General features: G+C 38.0%; 1 protein-coding gene across 1 annotated transcript; it reads right to left on the bottom strand.

The window, feature by feature from the left end:
* Positions 1-1,375: 1,375 nt before the first annotated feature.
* On the bottom strand, positions 1,376-3,038 carry LOC130927096 (mid1-interacting protein 1-B-like). The gene is made up of 2 exons (XM_057852644.1): positions 2,887-3,038; positions 1,376-2,811 (listed from the first exon to the last, which is right to left on the bottom strand). The coding sequence occupies exon 2, from the start codon at positions 2,549-2,551 to the stop codon at positions 2,075-2,077; it is 477 nt and encodes a 158-aa protein (XP_057708627.1). The 5' UTR covers positions 2,552-2,811; positions 2,887-3,038; the 3' UTR covers positions 1,376-2,074.
* Positions 3,039-22,334: the final 19,296 nt, after the last annotated feature.

The raw sequence follows: 22,334 nt of genomic DNA, 5'->3' as shown, positions 1-22,334 counted from the left end.
AATACAGCGATTACAAAGTAAACACTACAAATTTTCTTTAAATAAAGGACTGCTTACGTTTGATCATTGGTAGGCATATAAAAAGCTCTCCTCATGCACATTAGCTGCACGTTAGCTGCACAACAACTGCAGCCGCCCTTCTCCGGGGAACAAACTGTAAATTGCTCTCCCTCAGGCGGTTTGCCGATCCGCGAAGACAATCGACAACCCAGTCGTCATGTCAAATAATCCGGGCTAGTTTTGTGTGATTTTCCGCTTCGAAGACTTTGAAACATCACTCGGTTCGGGTTAGCATGTCGGCTAGCTGTCACGCCTCTTGGTTTGTTTACATTCTCCGAAACCGGGGAAGGGAAATGACATATGTCCGATTTAGGTGTCATAAAATATCGTTCGGGAGGTGCGACAGTAAAGGTGAAGTCGACAATTTTGACCATTACGGAGTAATTTTGCCATGTCATCCTGAATAAGTGCATTTTTATTATTTCATATTCCATTTAGCACAAGACTGTTATTTGTCATGACCATGCCATTTATTTAGCAATTGGGGAAAATACTTGGATAAAAAGATTATCCTGTAAAAATATTGAAGAGACAGAAACAATTACATTTTGCAGCTCTCTTCGTCGTGTTTTCCTCGTTGTGAATAGTTCCCCCTCGACGGGCTGACTGGTCCTTCTCAAGCCATTTATTTAGCTATTGGGGAAAAATACTTGGATAAAAAGAATATCCTGTAAAAACATTGGAGTAGAGAGACTGAAACAATGACATTTTGCGGCTCTATTCGTCGCGTTTTCCTCGTTCTGAATAATTCCCCCTCAATGGGCTGAATAGTAAAACCGATGAGCCCAGTCACCCGCTGACGTCATCCACCTGTTGGGGACGCTAGAGCCCTATAATGGTAGGCGTGGCTAAACGGCAGATTAAAAGACTAATTTCTCGTCATCTGCGCTTTGCTAAATTGTTGAATATAGCCGAACCGTGATTCATGATTCCATATTTTTTTCCTCAGAATGGAGTGATTCCATTCCATATATATTTCCCTTCACTTGCTCTAGAAAAGTAACATTTACTGGTCACCACAATGTTTTTTATTCATTTCTTTTAGTGTTTCTGAATGCTAAAGAGTTGCACTTTTAAACGAAGTCATTATTTTTTCAAGCTTTTTAATCCGAGTTTGTGCTACATGATAAAAAGTCTGAGTGGCCGAGACTGGTGATTCCATACTTTTTTGCTTGGGGTTGTACACATTTAAACAATGAGTGTTTCAATCGTCTTTCATAATCAAAATGCTTGAGGGGAAAAGTATATCAACTTGCAAAATCAGCTGCAGACATCACCCATCAGCTGAAAAAAATAATGTCACAAACATATTGAGTTCATACAAAAGTTTATTCTCACATATAAAACATCAGTAGAAAAACGGTGCAAAGAAATGCATCTTTTTAGGCACAGTCAAAAGATTTTCCAACATTCACAGCGATCTCGTGGAATTCGTCATCATTCTCGAGAGCCGAACAATCAGATGATTCCAGTTCTTTGACCAAAGCGAGACATGAGAAATCACTGACAGTTGAAGCAACTGCCTCCTTCCCTTTCATTATTAAAGACAAGAAGTTGCACGATCCTAAGCGCACATGAAATAACTTTCAAATGGCCAATTCATACCACATCCTCTCCATTTGCTAGAAACATTCATACATGCCCTGAGGTAATAAATTACATTAAATAAGCTTTTAAATATGTTTGTACCTGCAGTTCCAAGCAAAAAACTCAACGCCCACGAGTGCAAAAACAACAACAAAAAAAAGGAATTATCAAAGCATTGAGTCTCATTCACTTTCAATACATTCCCTAACCGTCACCCACTGTAATAAGTAGGGATGCCGCCATTTTCTCATCCATTTTAAACTTCACTTCAGCCACTTTTAGAGTTAATATGACAACAATGATGGGACTTTAGGTGCTGCAAGTCTAAACCCTAAAGAGGAAAAGCCCCACAAATATATGGCAAACATTTGTTCAGTGGTGGCCCTCAAAGGACCAGAAATGGCCCCGAGAAGCCAAAGTCTGCTGTTTAGAGTCCAATGGACTGATTGTAACGCTTGGTGAGGGAGTTGGCCTGCATGGTGAGCTTGCTCAGAACTCCTTGGAGACCGGCGAGGTGGTACTGGAACTGCTTCTGCAGGTCCTCGTCTTCTTCATAGTCCTCGTCTGACGAAGTTGAAGACACGGATGAAGCGAAGGAGGCGTTGGAGTTGATGCGAGTGAGCCTGGGCGGCGTCTCCTCGACGACGGGGGAGACCCTCAGCCCCCATTCGATGTCCCTCCGAATGGACTTGAGCAGCTGGTAGTAGCTGTACATATCCGCGTCTCCCTCGTCCACGTCCGATTTGTGACCGCACATCTCGGCGTCGTCGCCCAGCGGCACGTCCCGCAGCAGGCTGGGCACCATGACCGTCTGGTCCATGTTGTTCACCGCCCCGAGGAAGCGATTCATGGCGTTAAAAAGAGAATTCTTCTGAGCGGGCGTCTCCGGGATTTGTTGCATCATTTTAGCTTTTAAGCTAGTACCCCCGAAAAAGTTAACGTTAATTTCCGGGTTGCGAATCCGACGAAAGTGCGCTGTGAGGCGGGCGAGGTTGCTCGGTTGCCCGCTAAATGGTTGTTTGACGTTCGGCTTTTTAGCACCACGCTTTAAATAGAGAAGATAAACTGCTCGACCTGTTTGTCCGGTTCTTCAAGCGTAATAAGATCCAGTTGACCGCGAGTACCCCCACGAGTGCACAAATGAACCGGGGAGGGGCTCCCGAACTGTGAAAAAAAGTATCGGTAAGTAAATAAACACCCTCTAAAATAGCTTTTGTACAGAGTTCTAAAGTTACTTACATTAGTGTTCAATCTCTAATTGCACCAACTCAGCTCACATTCTCTAACCATGACACAAGCACGCGTGCGTGGGCAAACGAGCAAATGAATATTCATAAATAGAAGCCATCATGCCACCTGCTTCGGGAAATAATCCCAGCCAATCAGACGCCACGTTTACTAAAAAGGCGGGGTAAACAAGTGAACGGACCAATGAGAAAGCCATATTAAGGACGCTCCCTATGCAAAACAAATAGCACGTGTGTTCAACTTCTTATAGGCGTTTAGCAATGTCTCTTTGTGATATCATACTTTCAGGGACAAAAAATACTTTTGAAACAAGCTGATGAGTGATGTACTGAAGTAAATTCCGAGAGATATTTTGACGTAATTTGCTGTTCTTACTTCATTGTAGTTACTCAGTCGAATTCCAGAAATAGTTATAAGAGAAGGGTGGGGCATAGTGATGCAGCAAAGACTGTATTAGTTTATGTGAGGGTCAAGATAAAATTTGTTTGGTCTGTACAACCTTGAAGAACTTGAAATAGATAAAAGATATATTCAAGATCGTGGGTTTGGTCTCAAGGAGGTAGGTTTGCATATGGACTGTAGGGACATAACACTGCCGACTTTTCTGAATGCTGAAATTGTCCCCACCAACTTTTAAGCAACCTTATTTGCATTAAATAATCAGTTCATTCATTCATTCATTTTCCATGCTGCGAATCACGAGGGTCGCGGAGGTGCTGGAGCCTATCCCAGCTAACTCCGGGCAGTAGGCGGGGTACACCCTGAATTGGTTGCCAGCCAATTGCAGGGCACAATGAATTGTATAGGTCAGGGGTGTCCAAACGTTTTGCAAAGGGGGCCAGATTTGGCGTGATAAAAATGTGGTGGGCCGACCTTGGCTGACGTCCTTTACGTAGAACAATATATTTGCGCAAAATTTAGCAAGCCATTCAGTGTGTCACATTTGATTTTTTTTTTTTTTTTTAATGAATAATTTCAACAATCTCACAACTAGCCTTTGCGGCGTTCTCTTTCGACTCTCGGGCTCTTGCGAAATACTACTACTGTGAAATTAAACTAGCTTCAAGTTGCTTCAATTTCTCGCTGCGTATCTTCCCTGTAATCTTGTCGTACATGTCAGCGTGTCTTGTTTGGTAATATGGCCTCACATTGAAATCTTTAAAAACAGCGACTGTCTCTTTGCAAATGAGGCAAGACACAGTTGTTGCGTATTTTAGAGAAGAAATAGTCCAATTTCCACCTATCTTTAAGTGCCAGCCATCGCAGTCAACTTTTTTTTGTCAATTGTCGCCATTTTAGAAAATTGGAAGTAGAGGGTCACACGGAGTAATGTTGCTTAGCCCTTAAATACCTGCAACATGAAGCAATTATCATAGAATCCCAAAATTTGAAAAATAAGGTCCTAATGAAACTTTTTTTTCAAATTTGTGAAAAGAAAAGTCACAATGAATATGTGTAATAAGCGCTCTAATATCTATAACCCATGCTAAATCATGTTTTTTTTCTTATGGAACCTGCAGATGCATGTGTTGACTTGCATCCATCATTTTTTTCAATTAGTCTGAAAATCATGAACTTTTAGGTGTATCAAATGTGATACATTACATTTGGCAATAAAGGGTTAAATTGCTGCTGCCTTTTAGTGGGTAAATGAGGAGCAGCATTTCGTGTGTAAGCTACTTCATATGCTGGTTGCAGTACTGCTGACCATTTTATTAAGTCTGTGTGCGGGCCAGATGTTATTGATTTTATGACAGAGGCTGGGGGCCGGATGAAATTTAACCACGGGCCGGACTTTGGACATGCCTGGTATTGGTAATTTAGATTGTCTTCCCATATGTTGCAAGGATGGAATTGACCCGACCATTATGAAGTGAATTACAGTGCTTTCATTATGTTCAGACTTACATTAACCCTTTTTCACTTGCTGAATGTGCCAGTCCATTTTTCCCTCAAACACACGTTTGATTGGCTGATGACTTGACCCCCTTGTCCCCCGCCACACACACACGCAATACATCATGCCGTCTCCGCCGCCCCTTTCAAAAACAAGCGGTAAAAAGATGCCAATGTTGTGGAGGTGGGGAGCACACCACTAATTTTGCGACTGAAAGTCCAACCTGCATTGGGGATGGCGTGGCTCAGTGGTAGAGTAGTTGTCCCCCAACCCAGAGGTTGTGGGTTCGATTCTCTGCCCTGATGAACTCGCCTAAGTATCCTTGAGCAAGATTGCTCCACATTGCTCCTAGTGCTGCATCACCAGCAGTGATGTATTGTAAAGGTGGAAAAGCACTATCTAAGTCTAACACCATTTACCATCAGAGTTAGCGTAACATTAAACTGTGTGAACTTGCTAACCTGCAAAACTCGAGCAGGAAGTTGCTTTGAGAGAAATATTCTCATGTATGTTTCTACTGTTAACGTTAAACTGTAAGAAATGTAGTGAACTAAGGTTTACCACGTTCTGCCCAGTGTTCATGTTTATTTTATTAATGTGGTCTTAAAGCAGGTCGAAGGAACTTTAATTTTTTGTTGAGTTTGGACGTGCTTGTGAACAACAGTAGTAGTATTTTACCTGAAGGAAGGCTCTATTTTTATTTGTTTTTGTTATTCCCTGACTAAGAAGTTTTTGTGATATTTATTTAGACAGGCAATTTTGAGTGGTATTAAGACAAATGTTTATTTTTTTTTTGCATTCCTGGATAGTTAAATGATGATGAACAAGTTTGTATTTCTTGTTTATGTTCATATGATTTGTTTTTAAATATTGCTATTTAAATTTGCTAATAAAATCCAGACATTTTTCAGACAAGTTTTCAAAAATTTTTCTTTAGTAGTTTTTGAAAACAAAGGTTTGAATTCGACGGTGTATTACCTAAACCAATACATATGCACTGCAAAACCCACCTTCTTTAAACTCGAAAAAAAATTCTTAAATTCCCTTCTTTTCAGTGTAAATCTACTAGAAATAAGAGAAATTATCTGCCAGTGCTTCAAATAAATTTTACCCATTTAGATTTCTTGAAATAAGAAAAATAACTCACTGAAAATAAGATCAACAGACTTTTTTAAGCAATAAATTTGTATATTTAATCTGAAAAAAAAACTTGTTTGTCAGAAATGTTCTTAATTCAAGAATAGATATTGTTCAAAACATTATTTGAAAGCAATTTTTTCTTGATTTAGGTGAAAAATTACCAACTTTTAGATGTACGGGCTTAATAAGAACAAATAGTAATATTTACTCAAGGCAAGTGGAAGAATCTGACAGATTAATCTGTTAACTAGCCTTTAACACTCAAAACAAGACAGAGAAAATTATTTGACGAGATTTAAGAAAAATGATCTGATTAAGACATTATAAATTTGCAGTGTGAAAGTTAGTTTGAGTCAATACAAATTTATTTTGCATTAATTATTTAGCCCTGGGGTCCCCAAACTACGGCCCGCCTCCACATTTGGTCCTGGCCCCTGAACAACCCCCCCCCCCCCCCCCCCCCCAATAGTGTTATTTATTTCCTGGCTTTTTTCTGTGAAGAACCCAGAGAGGGTTATTTGGTTATTATCTATTTAAATAACAGTGTTATTATTATATTATATTATATTTCGGGATTCAAAATTATTGCGCTAACGGGCGTTAAGTAATTTTTCTAATTAATCACGTTAAAATATTTGACGCATTTAACGCACATGCTCCGCTCAAACAGCAGTGTCATGTCCACTTGTTACTTGTGTTTTTTGTCTCCCTCTGCTGGCGCTTTGGTGCAACTGATTTTATGGGTTGACATCAACAATGGCGAGCTACTAGTTTTTTTGTTTTTTTTTGATTGAAAATTTTAAAAATTTATTAAAACGAAAACATTAAGAGGGGTTTTAATATAAAATTTCTATAACTTGTACTAACATTTATCTTTTAAGAACTACAAGTCTTTCCATCCATGGATCGCTTTAACAGAATGTTAATGTTAATGCCATTTTGTTGATTTATTGTTATAATAAACAAATACAGTACTTATGTACAGTGTGTTGAATGTATATATCTGTCTTGTATCTTATCCTTCCATTCTAACAATAACTTACAGAAAAATCTGGAATATTTTATAGATGGTTTGAATTGCGATTAATTACAATTAATTAATTTTTAAGCTGTGATTAACTCGATTAAAAATTTTAATCGTTTAACAGCTCTAATTATATTATATTATATTATATTATATTATATTATATTATATTATATTATATTATATTTTATTTACTTTTGTTCCGTGAAGAATCCAGAAAGGATTATTTGATTGTGGCTTTCTGAAAAACAATCAATTTTTACATTTAGGCACTCCTGCAATCGTCACACTTTTTCTGTTATAAACTGACCCGGCCCCTCATCAGAGAAGGGAAAAGTTATGTGGCCCTCACAGGAAAAAGTTTGGGGACCCCTGATTTAGCCTATCAGTTAATTAGGTTAATATTGGTAAGAAATGTTGCCCTGACCCCTGTTCACCCAATCTGTTTGTTAATGTCCCGTCCCCACCAAAAAGTGTCCTTGCAGGTTATGCTGTTATATCGTCCCTACCAATGTTAAGACAAAGGGCGTAGGTTTGATCTCAATGGCGTACCGCACGCAGGCTATTTTTAGACCGTGACGTCGCATCGTAAAGCCGAAGTGGGACATTATAGACCCGCCCTCGCATAGAAACAGCATAATTTGCGTTAAAAAAGTTTAAATTATCCAATAAATTTTGTTCCTCTTCACGATGGTGTCCCACTTGTTGTTGATTCTTGACAAAAAATGAAAATTTTATATCTTTATGTTTGAAGCCTGAAATGTGGCGAAAGGTTGCAAGGTTCAAGGGGGCCGAATACTTTTGCAAGGCACTGCATATATATATATATATATATATATATATAAAACAACTTTAGTAAGGGGGAAGTGTAAATAAATTATAGAATTAAGATTTGTTACCAATGAAAAAATTAAAAGTGTTCGTTGGCTGTCACTAAGTAGCATTTGCGTTCGCTACACAAAGCTAACTAAATTAACCCCAAGAACGGTCAGAGACGTAGAACAACCAGAGGATATATAAGAAAGACTGGGCTGATGGTAAAGGATAGCTTGTTGAAACAGGAGAATGGCATTGTCAGTCGCGTCGATAAAAAAGCTAAGGCTATGCTCAGGTCGGCTCGTTTTTTTCTCTCGTCTTTTTCAGCCTTCGACACTCAAGCCATCTCTTTAACTGAACATTTTTATGTTCTTCCACATCTTTGCCAGTCAATTTGGCACCAGGCACATCATTTTCGGAGAGAATTGGTAGGTTTAGCTCTGTAAACATCTCCTTCGTACACGATTTCCATTCATTTCCTATTAGGGACAAACGGTGGCTTATCCCTACTTAGCAACAGTAGCTAATGTCATGAATATTAATGGGCGGAAGTGACGTGTTGCTTGCGGTACGCCATTAGGGCTGTCCCAAACAACTAATTTCCTCCCGATTAGTCAGCCGACTATTTTTACAATTAGTCAACTATTCTTTTTTTTCCCCTACTTTAATAATGACATTTTTGTTGAAGCTTATTAATTCACAAAAAACACCTAAATTCTTTATTAACGTATAAATAAATAACATAAATATCAATAATAAATCACAAATGATGAGGTCAAACGCTGCTGGCATTAACTAGTGCAATAAAAATGTAAACGGAAACACTGTGACTTCACCTTTTTAACAGGAGTCAAAACAATTCCTACTCTTTTTGTGGTATGTCATCGTCTATATTGTTCTAAATGTTAAAATGAATTGCAATGTCCCAGACAACCATTTTCAGAATGCTTTGTCTGAGTTCAGATGCTTTTTCTGCTGTGCATTCCGCATTTTTGGGGCAGGGGAAAAACTGTTCAACTTTTGTTTGTTTTAACCTGAAAATAGATCAAGTAGAGGGCACACTGAAATATAAACACAATTATTTTGAATGAAAGGCACACATACCCACAGTAACAAAAATTAAATATATAGTATTAATTTTATAGTATACTACTATATGTATATACTAGGGGTGCACGATATTCATTTTTTTGGAACTGATATCAATAACTTCCTGTTCCTCAAAGCCAATACCGATATCGATAACCGATAATAAATATATAATTTTTTAAAATTTATAACCTGAGTTTTTGAACACCTGGAGGTTTCAACAGCAACAACAAAAATAGTGGTGGATTCAACATAGATTTGCCTATGATCTCACCTGATTTTTCATAATGACATAAACAAAACAGAGCGTTTCACTTTTGCACTGCCCAACAGCCAGCTAAAAATGAACGCACTTCCATAAACCACAAGGCTTGGTCTTTTCTTGCTTTTATGGGAAGACACTCGTCTTAATACTGTGAAAGTACAACAGAAAAATACACATATTCAATACTCAATATACAACAAAATGCACAATACTTTTATACACAACAATTATATGTATAGCATAGCACACTAGCTTGAGCTACTAAAGCATTGGCTGGCTTCTATAACACAACAACTTATGAAGTTCTGTACATAAGACCCTTCACCACAGAAGTAAACATATGTTGCACATCCATATGTTATAGTAAACGTAAAATACTTACATATATTTCCAAGGCAGAAACGTAACAGAAAGCATTCACGATTGTCAATGCTACCATTAGACACCGCAATGTGTAAGTGAATGAGCTTGTAAAGTGAACCGAACTGTAACAAAAAATAGATGCAGCGAATTATTCTGACCAGCAGGTGGGAGCAATGCCCCGCAAATGGTCAACTGGTTTCCCGTACTAGTGTGTAAACTGTTAAGCCAGCACAATACAGGTCCTATTAATAATGTTATTGGATTTATCGGGATGATGTCATAATTTCTATTATCGGACCGATAATTATCAGACCAATAATTATCGTGCACCAGTAGTATATACACAATAATACTTTATAATTTAAAGTAACTAACATTAGTGCAGTCATGGATTACAGTAAGCAGGCCAGTGCTGTTTCCAAAAATATATATTTTTTAATTATATTATGTATATACAGGATATATGTATATATTTTCCCCAAGTGGGAGCTTCCATGATCCTAATAAATTTAATAATAATTGAAAAAATTATTAATAATAATTAATCAATAATAATATTTTTTAAAATCATCATTATATTATATATATATATATATATAATTATTTTATTAAATAAAAATGCCCGTTGATACGATGCACATAAAGGCAACTTCCATAAAAAAAAAATCGTAAGAAAGTTGTATGGACTTACAATCCGCTAGCTTGTTGTTTCTTGTTGTCTTCGAAAATTACACTTGGGTGACGGCGTTTCAAGTGTTCGTTCATAGCAGACGTGCCACCGTGGTATGCGAGCTCAGCTTAGCAAAGAGTACACACAGTGGCACCCTCCATATTTTCCTTGAAATCATTCCATGCTCTGGCTATTCTGGTCCGCTTTTTTGGCTTTATGCCGCTTTCACGTGTTACCAATTCTGCCCTTTTTGGTAATTGGCGGTGTTTTCAACTCCTCGCCGTAGTGAGGAGTGAAACCGGCGATTCACTTGGCTCGTTGTCGTCGGTTCGTCCGATTTCCTCCTCAGGAAGGCGGTGGCGTGCATAAAAACACCAAGAGGCGTCGGATGGCTTTTTATGGATACTTTATTGACCAAAACAAAACGTGGGGGATGCAGCCACTGAGCTCCGCGGTACCTGCGCACTTTCCCAACTCACCGATCTCGCTCTCTCTCGCTCGCCCACTTTCTTCCTCTTTGCTCAATCTGACAATGCCGGTCACATTGAAATAACAGCGGCCCCCTTGGGGGTGCCAGTAACAACCGCTTGCATCGCGAGCGCCCGCCATTCTAAACTTTATCCGCATGTAATTTTTTTTTAACTCGTCATTACCCGTCGACGGTATGTTTTGCCCGTCGACGCATTTACGTCATTGATGACGTCGACTAGTCGGGACAGCTCTAATCTCAACATTGGTAGGTGACTCGGCATTTACAGGTCACTTCCTGTTGATTTTGGGTCACTGAAAAGGTTAAAAAAAATCAATAGGAAGCTTGGGGGAGTTAACCTTTTCAGTGACCCAAAATCAATAGGAAGTGACCCATAAACGCCCCAAAATGAAGTGAGCGATAATCAACAGGAAATGCCCCAAAATGAACTTATTGCCTGGCGTTGCCTGCCATTGATGGCCATAGACTTCCTATCCTTTTAAAGTGGGAGGGCCACCCACCCAATTCATATAGATTGGACGTCTACTCGTGATAAACTATATAAAGACATACAAAAATCTAATTTGGTGACTATCAAGGAAAAGATACATGATATTTTTTAATCACATTGCAATGGATGTTTACAATTGCAATATTTTTTGTGCGAATCTTTGCTACAAATCCAGCAAAATGCAAGAGAGTGTAAAATATTCTGACCAAAATTAGGATTGTTTAGCCTTGGGGAAGGTCTGTCATTAACAGCAACATATTTTCATACTACAATAGCAAAAATGCATTGTTTCCTATTATTATTTGGAGGTGTGTGTCCTTCATGTATACATCTATAATAAGCTTTCGGGTTGTTTTAAACAAGACTACACAACCAGCCTGTCTTAGCACATGAATAGTGAATAGCTCTTTCAATTTGACAATGCAGCCTGAAAGTTGGAGTATCACTTGGGGGTTGAATGTTTGGCAACCTGTGGTCTGTGGTCCTGTGCACGAGCCGTGACAGCTCCATAATGAGTTTTACAGTCTTTTCAGTATGACTCACATCCTTAGCACTGATAAATGATATCAGCATTACTTTCGAGTAATTGGCAGGAACATCCTCTCTTATTTCAAGTGACGAAATGGCCGCATACTTTAGATTTAATGGATAACTGATTTCGAACGCCAGCATCCTGTGACTAATTGCTTACACAACAACAGCCTTGTTAAAAAGAAAAAAAAAACATAAAAAAATGGTTCCTTTCTATAATACAGTCAACAGCATCAAAATAATTGCAGCTTCAGTGAACCTGTACAAATAAATAAAATCAAACTGTGATGTGCATGCCAGGCCAATAGTTGGCGGTGTCCCTTCTCTTATCAGATACTATATGCTGATTAGCTCTCGTCGATGTATCTGTGTCTGAGTTTTACAACGTGAAACACAATTGCATTTCTTTAATTGATAAATAAATATTTATTTAATTACTTACTTAGATACATTTTTTAAATAAATGTTTTAAATGAATGAATTAGTGCTGCAACGATTAATCGATTAACTCGAGTATTCGATAAGAAAAAAATATTCGAATTAAATTTTGTTGCTTCGAGTATCCGTTTAATTAAAGTGGCGTTGTAATGGTTTATCTTGAAAGTGTTTGCATTTTATTACCTAGGGTGGATTACCTGCCTTCTGGTCTGCCTCTTTTCTTATGGCTGAATCCAACTGCTCCCTGTTAAGACCAAGTTTTTGTTTGAGCTAATGTTTTTTAATGCATTCATAATTTAGCTTATAGGTATATTCAGCCATTTTTTGTGGGAATATTTGTCTGAATCATTTGTTGAGAGCATTGTAAAAAAAACGTTAGCATTTTATAGCATTTAAGCTAGTGGACTTTTTCTTTGAAAGTTAGCCAATTGTTCTTTTGTTGTACATAGATCCTCTTTTTTTTTTAAAATGTATACCGTTTCAGGCTCAGTTCAGGTATCTTCATTTTTCATGTTCCTTCTCCGATTACTCGATTATTCGAACTAATTAGTCTATCGATTAATCGACTACTAAAATATTCGATAGCTGCAGCCCTAGAATGAATATATACTGTATATATGTTATATATAAATTACTATTATTTTTATACATCATATTTGTGTTATCATAAAATACAATATTAGTACAGTATGAATATTAATTTATGAAAATATGAATTATATTAAATTTTAATTAAATTTAATTACCTACAATTATTATCATTACTTATTTATATTATAATTATAAATTATTATGAAAATATTAAATATTATTACACTATGATATATATTTATTGTTTTATATATATATACATATTATATATTAATATATATTTCGTTTATTCATATATACATTTATTTATACTGTATGATATATATTATAGACTGTATAAATGAAATAAATACAAATTACAAATGAACAATAAAAATACTAAATGTTTTTTCCTTTATTATTAAAACACAAAAAAAAAACAATAAAAAAGAATTATCATAAGGTACCATAAAATATTAGTAAAAATAATAATCAATTCATTCAAATCAGTTATATTTAATGATTTTTATTAAATAATTAACTATAAGTGTATATAGCATTATTTAAATATTATTATACTATTATATATATTCTTATATAAATTATTTTTAATTATTTCCTCATAAATACAGTATATATTCATATCATTTATTAGATAGTGTATAAATTAACAAATGCAAATTACAAATGAACAATGAAAATATAAAATATTCAATGTTTTTTTTCTTTATTCATTTAAAAAACAAACCAAAAAAGTAATTAAAAAAAGAATATCGACAATCCCTCTTGGATGAAAAAATGCACCAAAAAAAATAATAAAATAGAACATTTGCTGTTATGAAGCTTAGAAAATGGATTTGGATCAATTTTGAGTTCATCTACAGTGGGATTAAAAAGTATCTGAACCTTTTGGAATATCTCAAATTTCTGCATAAAATCATCAAACGTGATCTGATCTCTGTTAAAACCACACAGATGAAAAAAACTGTCTGCTTTAACTAAAGCCACCCAAACATGTACAGGTTTTCATATTTTAATGAGGATAGCATGCAAACAATGACAGAAGGGGGGGGTGTTTACCAAACAATTGAAGTCAGGTGTGTGCCCAATCACTGATGATTGGTTTAAAGCTGCCCTGCCCACTATAAAACACACACCTGGTAAGAATTGTCTTGATGAGAAGCATTGTCTGATGTGCATCATGGCTCGGTCAAAAAAGCTGTCTCAAGGATTGTTGATTTGTATAAAGCTGGGAAAGGATACAAAACCATCTCTAAAAGTCTGGAGGTTCATCAGTCGACAGTCAGAGAAGTTATGTCAACAGATGGAGAGAGTTTGACACGGTTGCTTCTCTCCCAAGGAGTGGCTGTCCACCAAAGATGACGCCGAGAGTTCAATGCAGAATACTCAGAGAGGTCAAAAGGAACCCTGAAGTGTCTGCTAAAGAGTTACAGAAATCACTGGTACAGTTCAATATCTCTGTGCACACATCAACTACATGTAAAACTAAGGCCATGTTTGCAAAAAGGTGCTTGGACACTCCACAGAAGTTTTGGCAAAACATTTTGTGGAACTGATGAAACCAAAGTTGAATTGTTTGGGAGTAACGTACAACGTCATATGTGGAGGAAAAATGAAACAGCTCACCAACATCAACACCTCATCCCCACCGTGAAGCATGGTGGTGGGAGCATCATGATTTGGGGCTGTTTTGCTGCCTCGGGGTCTGGACAGCTTGGAAACATTAATGGAAGAATGAATTCAAAAGTTTATCAGGATGTTTTGCAGGAAAAACTGAGGCCGTCTGTCAGACATTTGAAGCTAGAAAGAGGATGGATGCTGCGTCAAGACAATGATCCAAAACACAGAAGTAAATCAATTTCAGAATGGTTTCAGAAGAACAAAATACACGTTCTGTGAGTCAAAGTCCAGACTTGAACCCCATTGAGATGCTGTGGCATGACCTAAAGACAGCGATTCATGCCAGACATCCCAGGAATCTGACTGAATTACAACAGTTTTTTAGAGAAGAATGGGAATGAAGATTAGTCGTGATAGATGTGCCAAACTGATCTGCAGCTACAAGAAGCGTATGGTTGAAGTTATTACTGCCAAAATGGGGCCACAAAATATTAAATGTGATGGTTCACTGACTTATTTTTCCCACTTCTGTCATTGTATACTATCCTCAATAAAATATGAAAACCTATAAATGTTTGGTTGGTTTTAGTTAAAACAGAGTTTTTTTTTCATCTGTGTGATTTTGACAAAGATATCACATTTGGTGGTGATTTTATGCAGAAATGTGAGAAATTCCAAAATGTTCAGATACTTTTTCATCCCACTGTATGTCTAACAATTCAATGGCTCTCAAAATTGTTGCCGATTTATTTGATTGGCGATTAGTTGACAATAATTCAGCTCTAATTGGCTGACATAATAGCATTCTGATGGAAGGTATAACAACTATGTAGTCCACGACAAAGATTATTTGTTTCACACGCCTGGTATAGCTAATCTTTTGGGAATAAACAAACGCAACAATTTCATTAAACAAAAACTAGAACTGAGGTTATACGTGTCTGTCGGTGCTTCTGACAGTGCTTATGCAAGCACAAAGGACTTGCTGGCCCTGACCTGGTTGCTGATGCACCCCGGGGGCGCTTTACCAGAAATGCTCCACAATTAGTAAAAACACAAAGTCCGAAATTTGAGCTGTTGTCTACGGCCTGCAAACATGTTTTCACTGCATGCGTTTGTACGGCAGGGGGGACAGCTGCTCTTGAATGAAGTCGAAAATAGCGCTGTTACATAAACGCATTGCGCAGAGGGCACGACCTGCATAGCGCAGACGGCGCGGTCGATACGACGATCCCTTAGCACAGCACAGCGTGTTCCCAGATACTCAAGTGAATCAGCTCGGCAAAATTGTCGCCGAGCAAGAAAAGGGAGAATGTGAATAGAACTCGCCGGTTGAGTTTTTTTTTTTTTTAGCTCCCGGCGCGTCTACTCGGAAGTCTATTCTCAGCATTGCTCGCTTATCGGCAATCGGATGACCTATTTGTTGTGAGTCAGAGAGTTCAAGATGTTGTAGCAGCTTTGGAAACTATTAGCATGCAACTATTAGCATTTCAATCCAGAGTGGAGAACATCGTATGGGTCTTTTTTTCTTTATAGGGTGCGATTTGGATGTAAGAGAGTGGAAATTGAATTGATTGTGCTAATTTGCTAGCATAATAGCCAACATGGCTTTGGATACTTGATGAGAAATTATCATTTTACATATAAACCTTTTGAAATAATTCATTTCGAATTTGTATCGTTGTCAACTTCAGGCAACGAGTTAATGTTGGGTCACTTCCTAGTCATTTTAAGATACTCACGGGCACACTTCCTGTAAATTTTGGGTTAGTTCCTGTTGCTTTGTCGGGCATTTCCAGGCTGCTTCCTGTTGATTTGAGGGCTTTTCCAGGTTACTTCCCGTTGATTAAGTGTCACTTCCTGTTGGCTTTGGGTCACTTCCTTGTTAAATCGTTGGCTGCCATTGACAGTGATAGACGTGAAATCCATTTTGACTGGGCAAATTAACGTAAACGTTTAATCTATTTGGACTGAAGATTGCCGATCATATGCGTTTTCAGTCTAATTTTGAGAGACAGCAAGAACGAAAAGTGGTATTTGGTATGTGGCAAAATGGGTTTTGGCATGTGGCATTTTGTTGTGATGTGGCAAAATGGATTTTGCCGTATGGCTTTTTTTTTGGTATGTGGCACAATTGATTTTGCCATGTGGCTTTTTTTTTTTTGGTATGCGGCAAAATGGATTTTGCCATTTGGCATTTTTTTGGGATGTGGCAAAATGGATTTTGGCATGTGGCAAAATTGATTTTGCCATGTGGCATTTTTTTGGTGTTTGGCAAAATGGATTTTGTCATGTGGCATTTTTTTGTTGTGTGGCAAAATGGATTTTGGGATGTGGCATTTTTTTTGCCATGTGGCATTTTTGGGGGGATGTGGCAAAATGGATTTTGGCATGTGGCATTTTTTTGCCATGTGGCATTTTTTGGGGGATGTGGCAAAATGGATTTTGGCATGTGGCATTTTTTTGGCATGTGGCATTTTCTTGCCATGTGGCAAAATGGCTTTTGCCATATAGCATTTATTGGTATGTGGCAAAATGGATTTTTCCATTTGGCATTTTTGGTATGTGGCAAAATTGATTTTGCCATGTGACATTTTTTTGGTATGTGACAAAATGGATTTTGGCATGTGGCATTTTTTGCCATGTGGCAAAATGTATTTTGGCATGTGCCATGTTTTTGCCATGTGGGATTTTTTGGTATGTGGCAAAATTGATTTGCCATGTTGCATTTGCTTGGTATTTGGGATTTTTTTGTATGTGCCATGTTGCATTTTTAAGGGGATGTGCAAAATGGATTTGGCCATGTGGCATTTTTTTGCCATGTGGCATTTTTTAGGCATGTGGCAAAATTGATTTTGCCATGTGGATTTTTTTTTGTATGTAGCAAAATGGAGGGATTTTTTGGCATGTGGCATTTTTTGCCATGTGGCAAAATGGATTTTGGCTTGTGGCATTTCAAGTGTATGGTCAAAAATCACAGCCACACGTTTTTCTGTCATTTTAAATGAATTGAAAATTTGTAGGTGCGTAGCCGTCAATGGCATGGACGTGCATGACCTGCAAAAATGCCATATACCCAAAAAATGCCACATACCAAAATCCATTTTGCCACATAACAGAAAAAAATCCACATGCCAAAATTAATTTTGCCACATGGCAAACTCAATGTTTCCACATACCAAAAAAATGCCACATGGCAAAATCAATTTTGCCACATACCAAATACCACTTTTTGTTCTTGGCCTTGCTGCTAATTTTTCTTCTTCTTGAGCTAACTACAACAACACAAACTCTGAATACAAGACAGAAACCTGGTTTTGCAGTCAACATTAAAGGAGAAAGTACCTGCTACCTGTCAGCCATGACGAAAATGACTGGCAAGCCTGGTGTCCAAATAGTTTTGTCTTGAGCTGTCTAATTGAGCTCATGTGGGAACATGTCACACACTCCCATTTTTTTTTTAAGTTTAAAAATAACTTCCAATGTTTGGTAAATTTCCCTTTATGTCATCTGCATTACAGCAGTGCTATGAAATAGGAGTTGGATTTGTTCTGTAACCACAAATATCTGGGCTATAATACCAGAGGTGTGCAAATTACGAGCTGTAAACCAAATGCGGTCTGCCGCCCAGTTTTCATTGGCTGCCAGCAAATAATGAAAGTATCGTCGTGTCGCCAGAGACACCGCCAGTGTCCCCGCCTGCGTGACTAGCACAAAGACTCGTGGGCACACATTCCGAGTGGCACCATAACTGTACATAGTTGTTGAATTCATGACATGCTTGAGTGTTTAATTCATAAAAGGTGTTTAAAAAGTAGGGGTGTAACGATACACGAACATCTTGGTTCGGTACGTACCTCGATTTTGAGGTCACGGTTCGGTTTATTTTCGGTACAGTAAGAAAACAAAATGCAAAATATAAATGTGCTAATTGTTTATTACACACTTTTGTGCTTTCAACAATAGGAACATTGGCCTATACAAAGCTAGAATTCTGCTCAAAAAGTAACGGGTTTTTAAAGATAATCCAACAACAATTTGCCTTTCAGACCCCGCGTATTGGTCAGCTTTCTTTATGAAAGAAAGAAGAAAAAAGAAGGCCTGTGCTAAAGAGAAAAGCAATCCCAGTGACAAAGATTTTAACATGTATTTTACAAATGAAATGCCTCAATGAAACATTTTTTTTTTCCTTATGAACGGTTTTCGAAAGCTTTATTGGTGGATTTTCTCAAGTTAAAGCGCCACACAGAAATGAATAAATTTAATTGTGTAAGCAGGATCTGTGTATTATTCTTATTATTTACTTACAGGTGTTTCAGCTCATTTCAATTTATTTTATTTACAGTGGGGAGAACAAGTATTTGATACACTGCCAATTTTGCTGGTTTTCCCACTTGCAAGCCATGTAGAGGTCTGTAATTTGTATCATAAGTTCTCTTCAACTGTGAGGGACGGAATCTAATACAAAAATTCAGAAAATCACATTGTATAATTTTTAAATAATAAATTTGAATTTAACTGCATGAAATAAATAATTGATACATTACCAACTAGTAAATATTTCGGCTCTTAGTTCTTTTTTAAGAACCCCTCCTGTTCTCCACTCATTACCGGAAGCAACTGCACCTGTTTGAACTTGTTACCTGTATAAAAGACACCTGTTCACATGCTCAAACAAACAAACTCCAACCTCTCCACAACGGCCAAGACCAAGAGCTGTGTAAGGACATCAGGGATAAAATAATAGACCTGCACAAGGCTGGGATGGGCTACAGGAAAATAAGCAAGCAGCTTGGTGAGAAGGTAACAACTGTTGGAGGGATTATTAGAAAATGGAAGAAGTTCAAGTTGACGGTCAATCTGCCTCGTTCTGGGGCTCCATGCAAGATTTCACCTCGTGGGGCATCACTGATCATGAGGAAGGTGAGGGATCAGCCCAGAACTACACGGCAGGACCTGGTCAATGACCTGAAGAGAGCTGGAACCACAGTCTCGAAGAAAACCATCGGAAACACATTATGCCGTCGTGGATTAAAATCCTACAGCGCACGCAAGGTCCCGCTGCTGAAGCCAGTGCATGTCCAGACTGACCATCTGGATGATCCAGAGGAGCAATGGGAGAAGGTCATGTGGTCGGATGAGACCAAAATTGAACCTTTTGGTTTAAACTCGGCTTGTCGTGTTTGGAGGAAAAAGAAGGATGAGTACAACCCCAAGAACACCATCCCAACTGTGAAACATGGAGGAGGAAACATTATTTTTTGGGGCTGCTTCTCTGCCAAGGGTACAGGACAACTGCACCGTATTGAAGGGAGGATGGATGGGGCTATGTATCGCCAGATCTTGGCTGACTACCTCCTTCCTTCAGTGAGAGCCCTGAAGATGGGTCGTGGCTGGGTCTTCCAGCATGACAACAACCCAAAGCACACAGCCAAGGCGACTAAAGAGTGGCTCCGTAAGAAGCATCTTAAGGTCCTGGAGTGGCCTAGCCAGTCACCAGATCTAAACCGATAGAAAATCTATGGAGGGAGCTGAAAGTCCGTGTTGCCCGGCAACAGCCCCGAAACCTGAAGGCTCTGGAGAAGATCTGCATGGAGGAGTGGGCCAAAATCCCTGCTGCAGTGTGTGCAAACCTTGTCAAGGACTACAGGAAACGTTTGGTATCTGTAATAGCCAACAAAGGTTTCCGTACCAAATATTAAGTTCGATTTTTGTGATGTATCAAATACTTATTTCATGCAATTAAATACAAATGTATTATTTAAAAATCATGCACCGTGATTTTCTGGTTTTTTGTATTAGATTCCGTCCCTCACAGTTGAAGAGAACTTATGATACAAATTACAGACCTCTACATGCTTTGCAAGTGGGAAAACCAGCAAAATCGCCAGTGTATCAAATACTTGTTCTCCCCACTGTAAGTGGGGCTGCAGCAATCGATTATTTTAGTAGTCGATGAATTGATGAACTAGTAAGTTCGAATAACTGAGTAATTGGATAAGGTCGATTATGTATTTTATTATGTGTTTATATTTTACAAATGTGATGTAGTATTCAGTTATATTGTATAACTTTAGTTCCTATGTGAATATAAGTTCCTACTTGTTTTGTTGTGGTAGGAGGGTTTTGTATTGAACACGAGGCCGTGTTGGTTATTATTATAGCAGAGAAGACAGCAGTAAATCAACAAAGACAAGTCAACTGTGCCCCGATCTACCACTCAAGAGATTTGATGGACTCAAAAAGTAGGTTACGATTGCATATTAGTTTGAAAATAGACCGGATCCAACGTATTTTTACACGAGTGACTTCCGGTCTGCCCGATCCTAGCTACCGGTAGTAGTATTGACGGAGGAGGGCCGCGTATCGCGTCAAATAATAAACGTTTCTGGGATGCGTCTAACATGCGGCCGCACTGCGACTGGTGTGCATTGGCTGATTGACTCTAACGCCCACGTTTCACTGCGTTCTCGCAGCGGCCACGTTGTCGCGCCGTTGACGTTTCTGGGTTATACTGTCCTACCGTGTTTGTCCTCATTATAATAGAGAAGACGAAGTAAATATAATGTACACAAAGAAACTGTAACCCGATCGAATCACAGCCTCGAAAAGTAAGGGTTATATTACGTCAGAAACTTGTTCGGTACGCGTCCCTTCCAAACCGAGCACCACGTAGCGAAACGGTTCAATACTATTACATGTACCGTTACACCCTAAGTAAAAACCTTAGTAAAAAAACTAACTCTATTTAGTAAAGGAACGCGAAAGTCTTTTGAAAAATCCTGTATGCACCAAAATATTATTGATCATGGCCCGCACAAGAAGCAGTTCTAAGCTTCAACACTAGATAGAGCTAGTCCTGTAAAAAGTGCCTCTCCGTTGGCTTAGGAGTCAAAACCTGGCATGTTAAAATCAATGTTGGACACTGTAGGAATTTTAGTATATGGTTTTCCACGTTAGAAACAAAAATCTAATGTGATAAATCTCAGTAGTGTTTGTTTTGAAAAGTTTGTTTCAGCAGTGGAAGTGACCTGGAATTGCCCTAAAATAAACAGAAATTTACCAGTATCTACCCCGAAAATTCGAAAGACTTTTTGCAAATGCTTTGGTTTCGAATTAACCACCCCTCCCAGTCTAAAAGGACTGGGCATCTACTAGCTCCGTTAATGGCAGCCATTGAGTTAATAGAACACTATTCTAGTGGAAAATCTTGGTAGCAACTTTTGGTTTCATTCAATAAAAAATATGAACTAATCAACAATCACTTCTTTAAAAAAAAAAAAAAAAAAAAAAAAAAACAGTCACACCTTTTTAAAACGATAAATTGATTCTTGGCAGGAGCATGTCGATAACCTTTTGAGATAAAAGGTAACTCAATATATAACCATATGTATATAACCAAGCACAAATGATTGACACCATTTTTAACCATTTTTAATCAAAATGGGGGGCTGGTTGACCTCAGATTGACCGATAAAAGAATTGTAAATATCTTAAAAAATATATCTTAAAAAGCACAAACGATTGACACCATTTTTATATAAAGATTTGTGTCTGATGTGGGGCCAACTTCACAGAGGGGTTACTACAGGGGTATAAAGAGTAGGGGGTACCTTACGATACGATACGATTTGCGATACAAGGCTCACGATAACGATGATACAACAATTATCAATAAATGGGTCAGGAAATCATTCTAGAATATTCAACAAAACAACTAATAAACATGAAAATAAGCTATTTTCATCCATCTACTGGGAATTGGAATAAATTTATCACATTCGTTCATTCGCTGCCATCGCCCCCACTTTAAATGGATTGGACGTCGATGGCCGTCAGTGGCAGTCAATGCCAGGCAATGAGTTCATTTTAGGGCATTTCACGTCATTTCCTTTTGATTTTCAGTCACTTCCTTCTCTTTCTGGGGCATTTTCAGGTCACTTCCTGTTGATTTTGGGCATAGAGTTTGACATTTGGAGGTGGGGGGGTAAGTCATGTTGATACCCCAAAACGCA

Source organism: Corythoichthys intestinalis, chromosome 12 (assembly GCF_030265065.1).
Source record: "Corythoichthys intestinalis isolate RoL2023-P3 chromosome 12, ASM3026506v1, whole genome shotgun sequence".
Taxonomy (NCBI): Eukaryota; Metazoa; Chordata; class Actinopteri; order Syngnathiformes; family Syngnathidae; genus Corythoichthys; species Corythoichthys intestinalis.
The sequence above is the reverse complement of the archived record's forward strand: the minus strand, read 5'-3'. Positions and strand labels throughout refer to the sequence as shown.

Coding starts and splice junctions, on each gene's coding strand:
- LOC130927096 (XM_057852644.1), bottom strand. CDS start 2,551: ATGATGCAACAAATCCCGGAGACGCCCGCTCAGAAGAATTCTCTTTTT.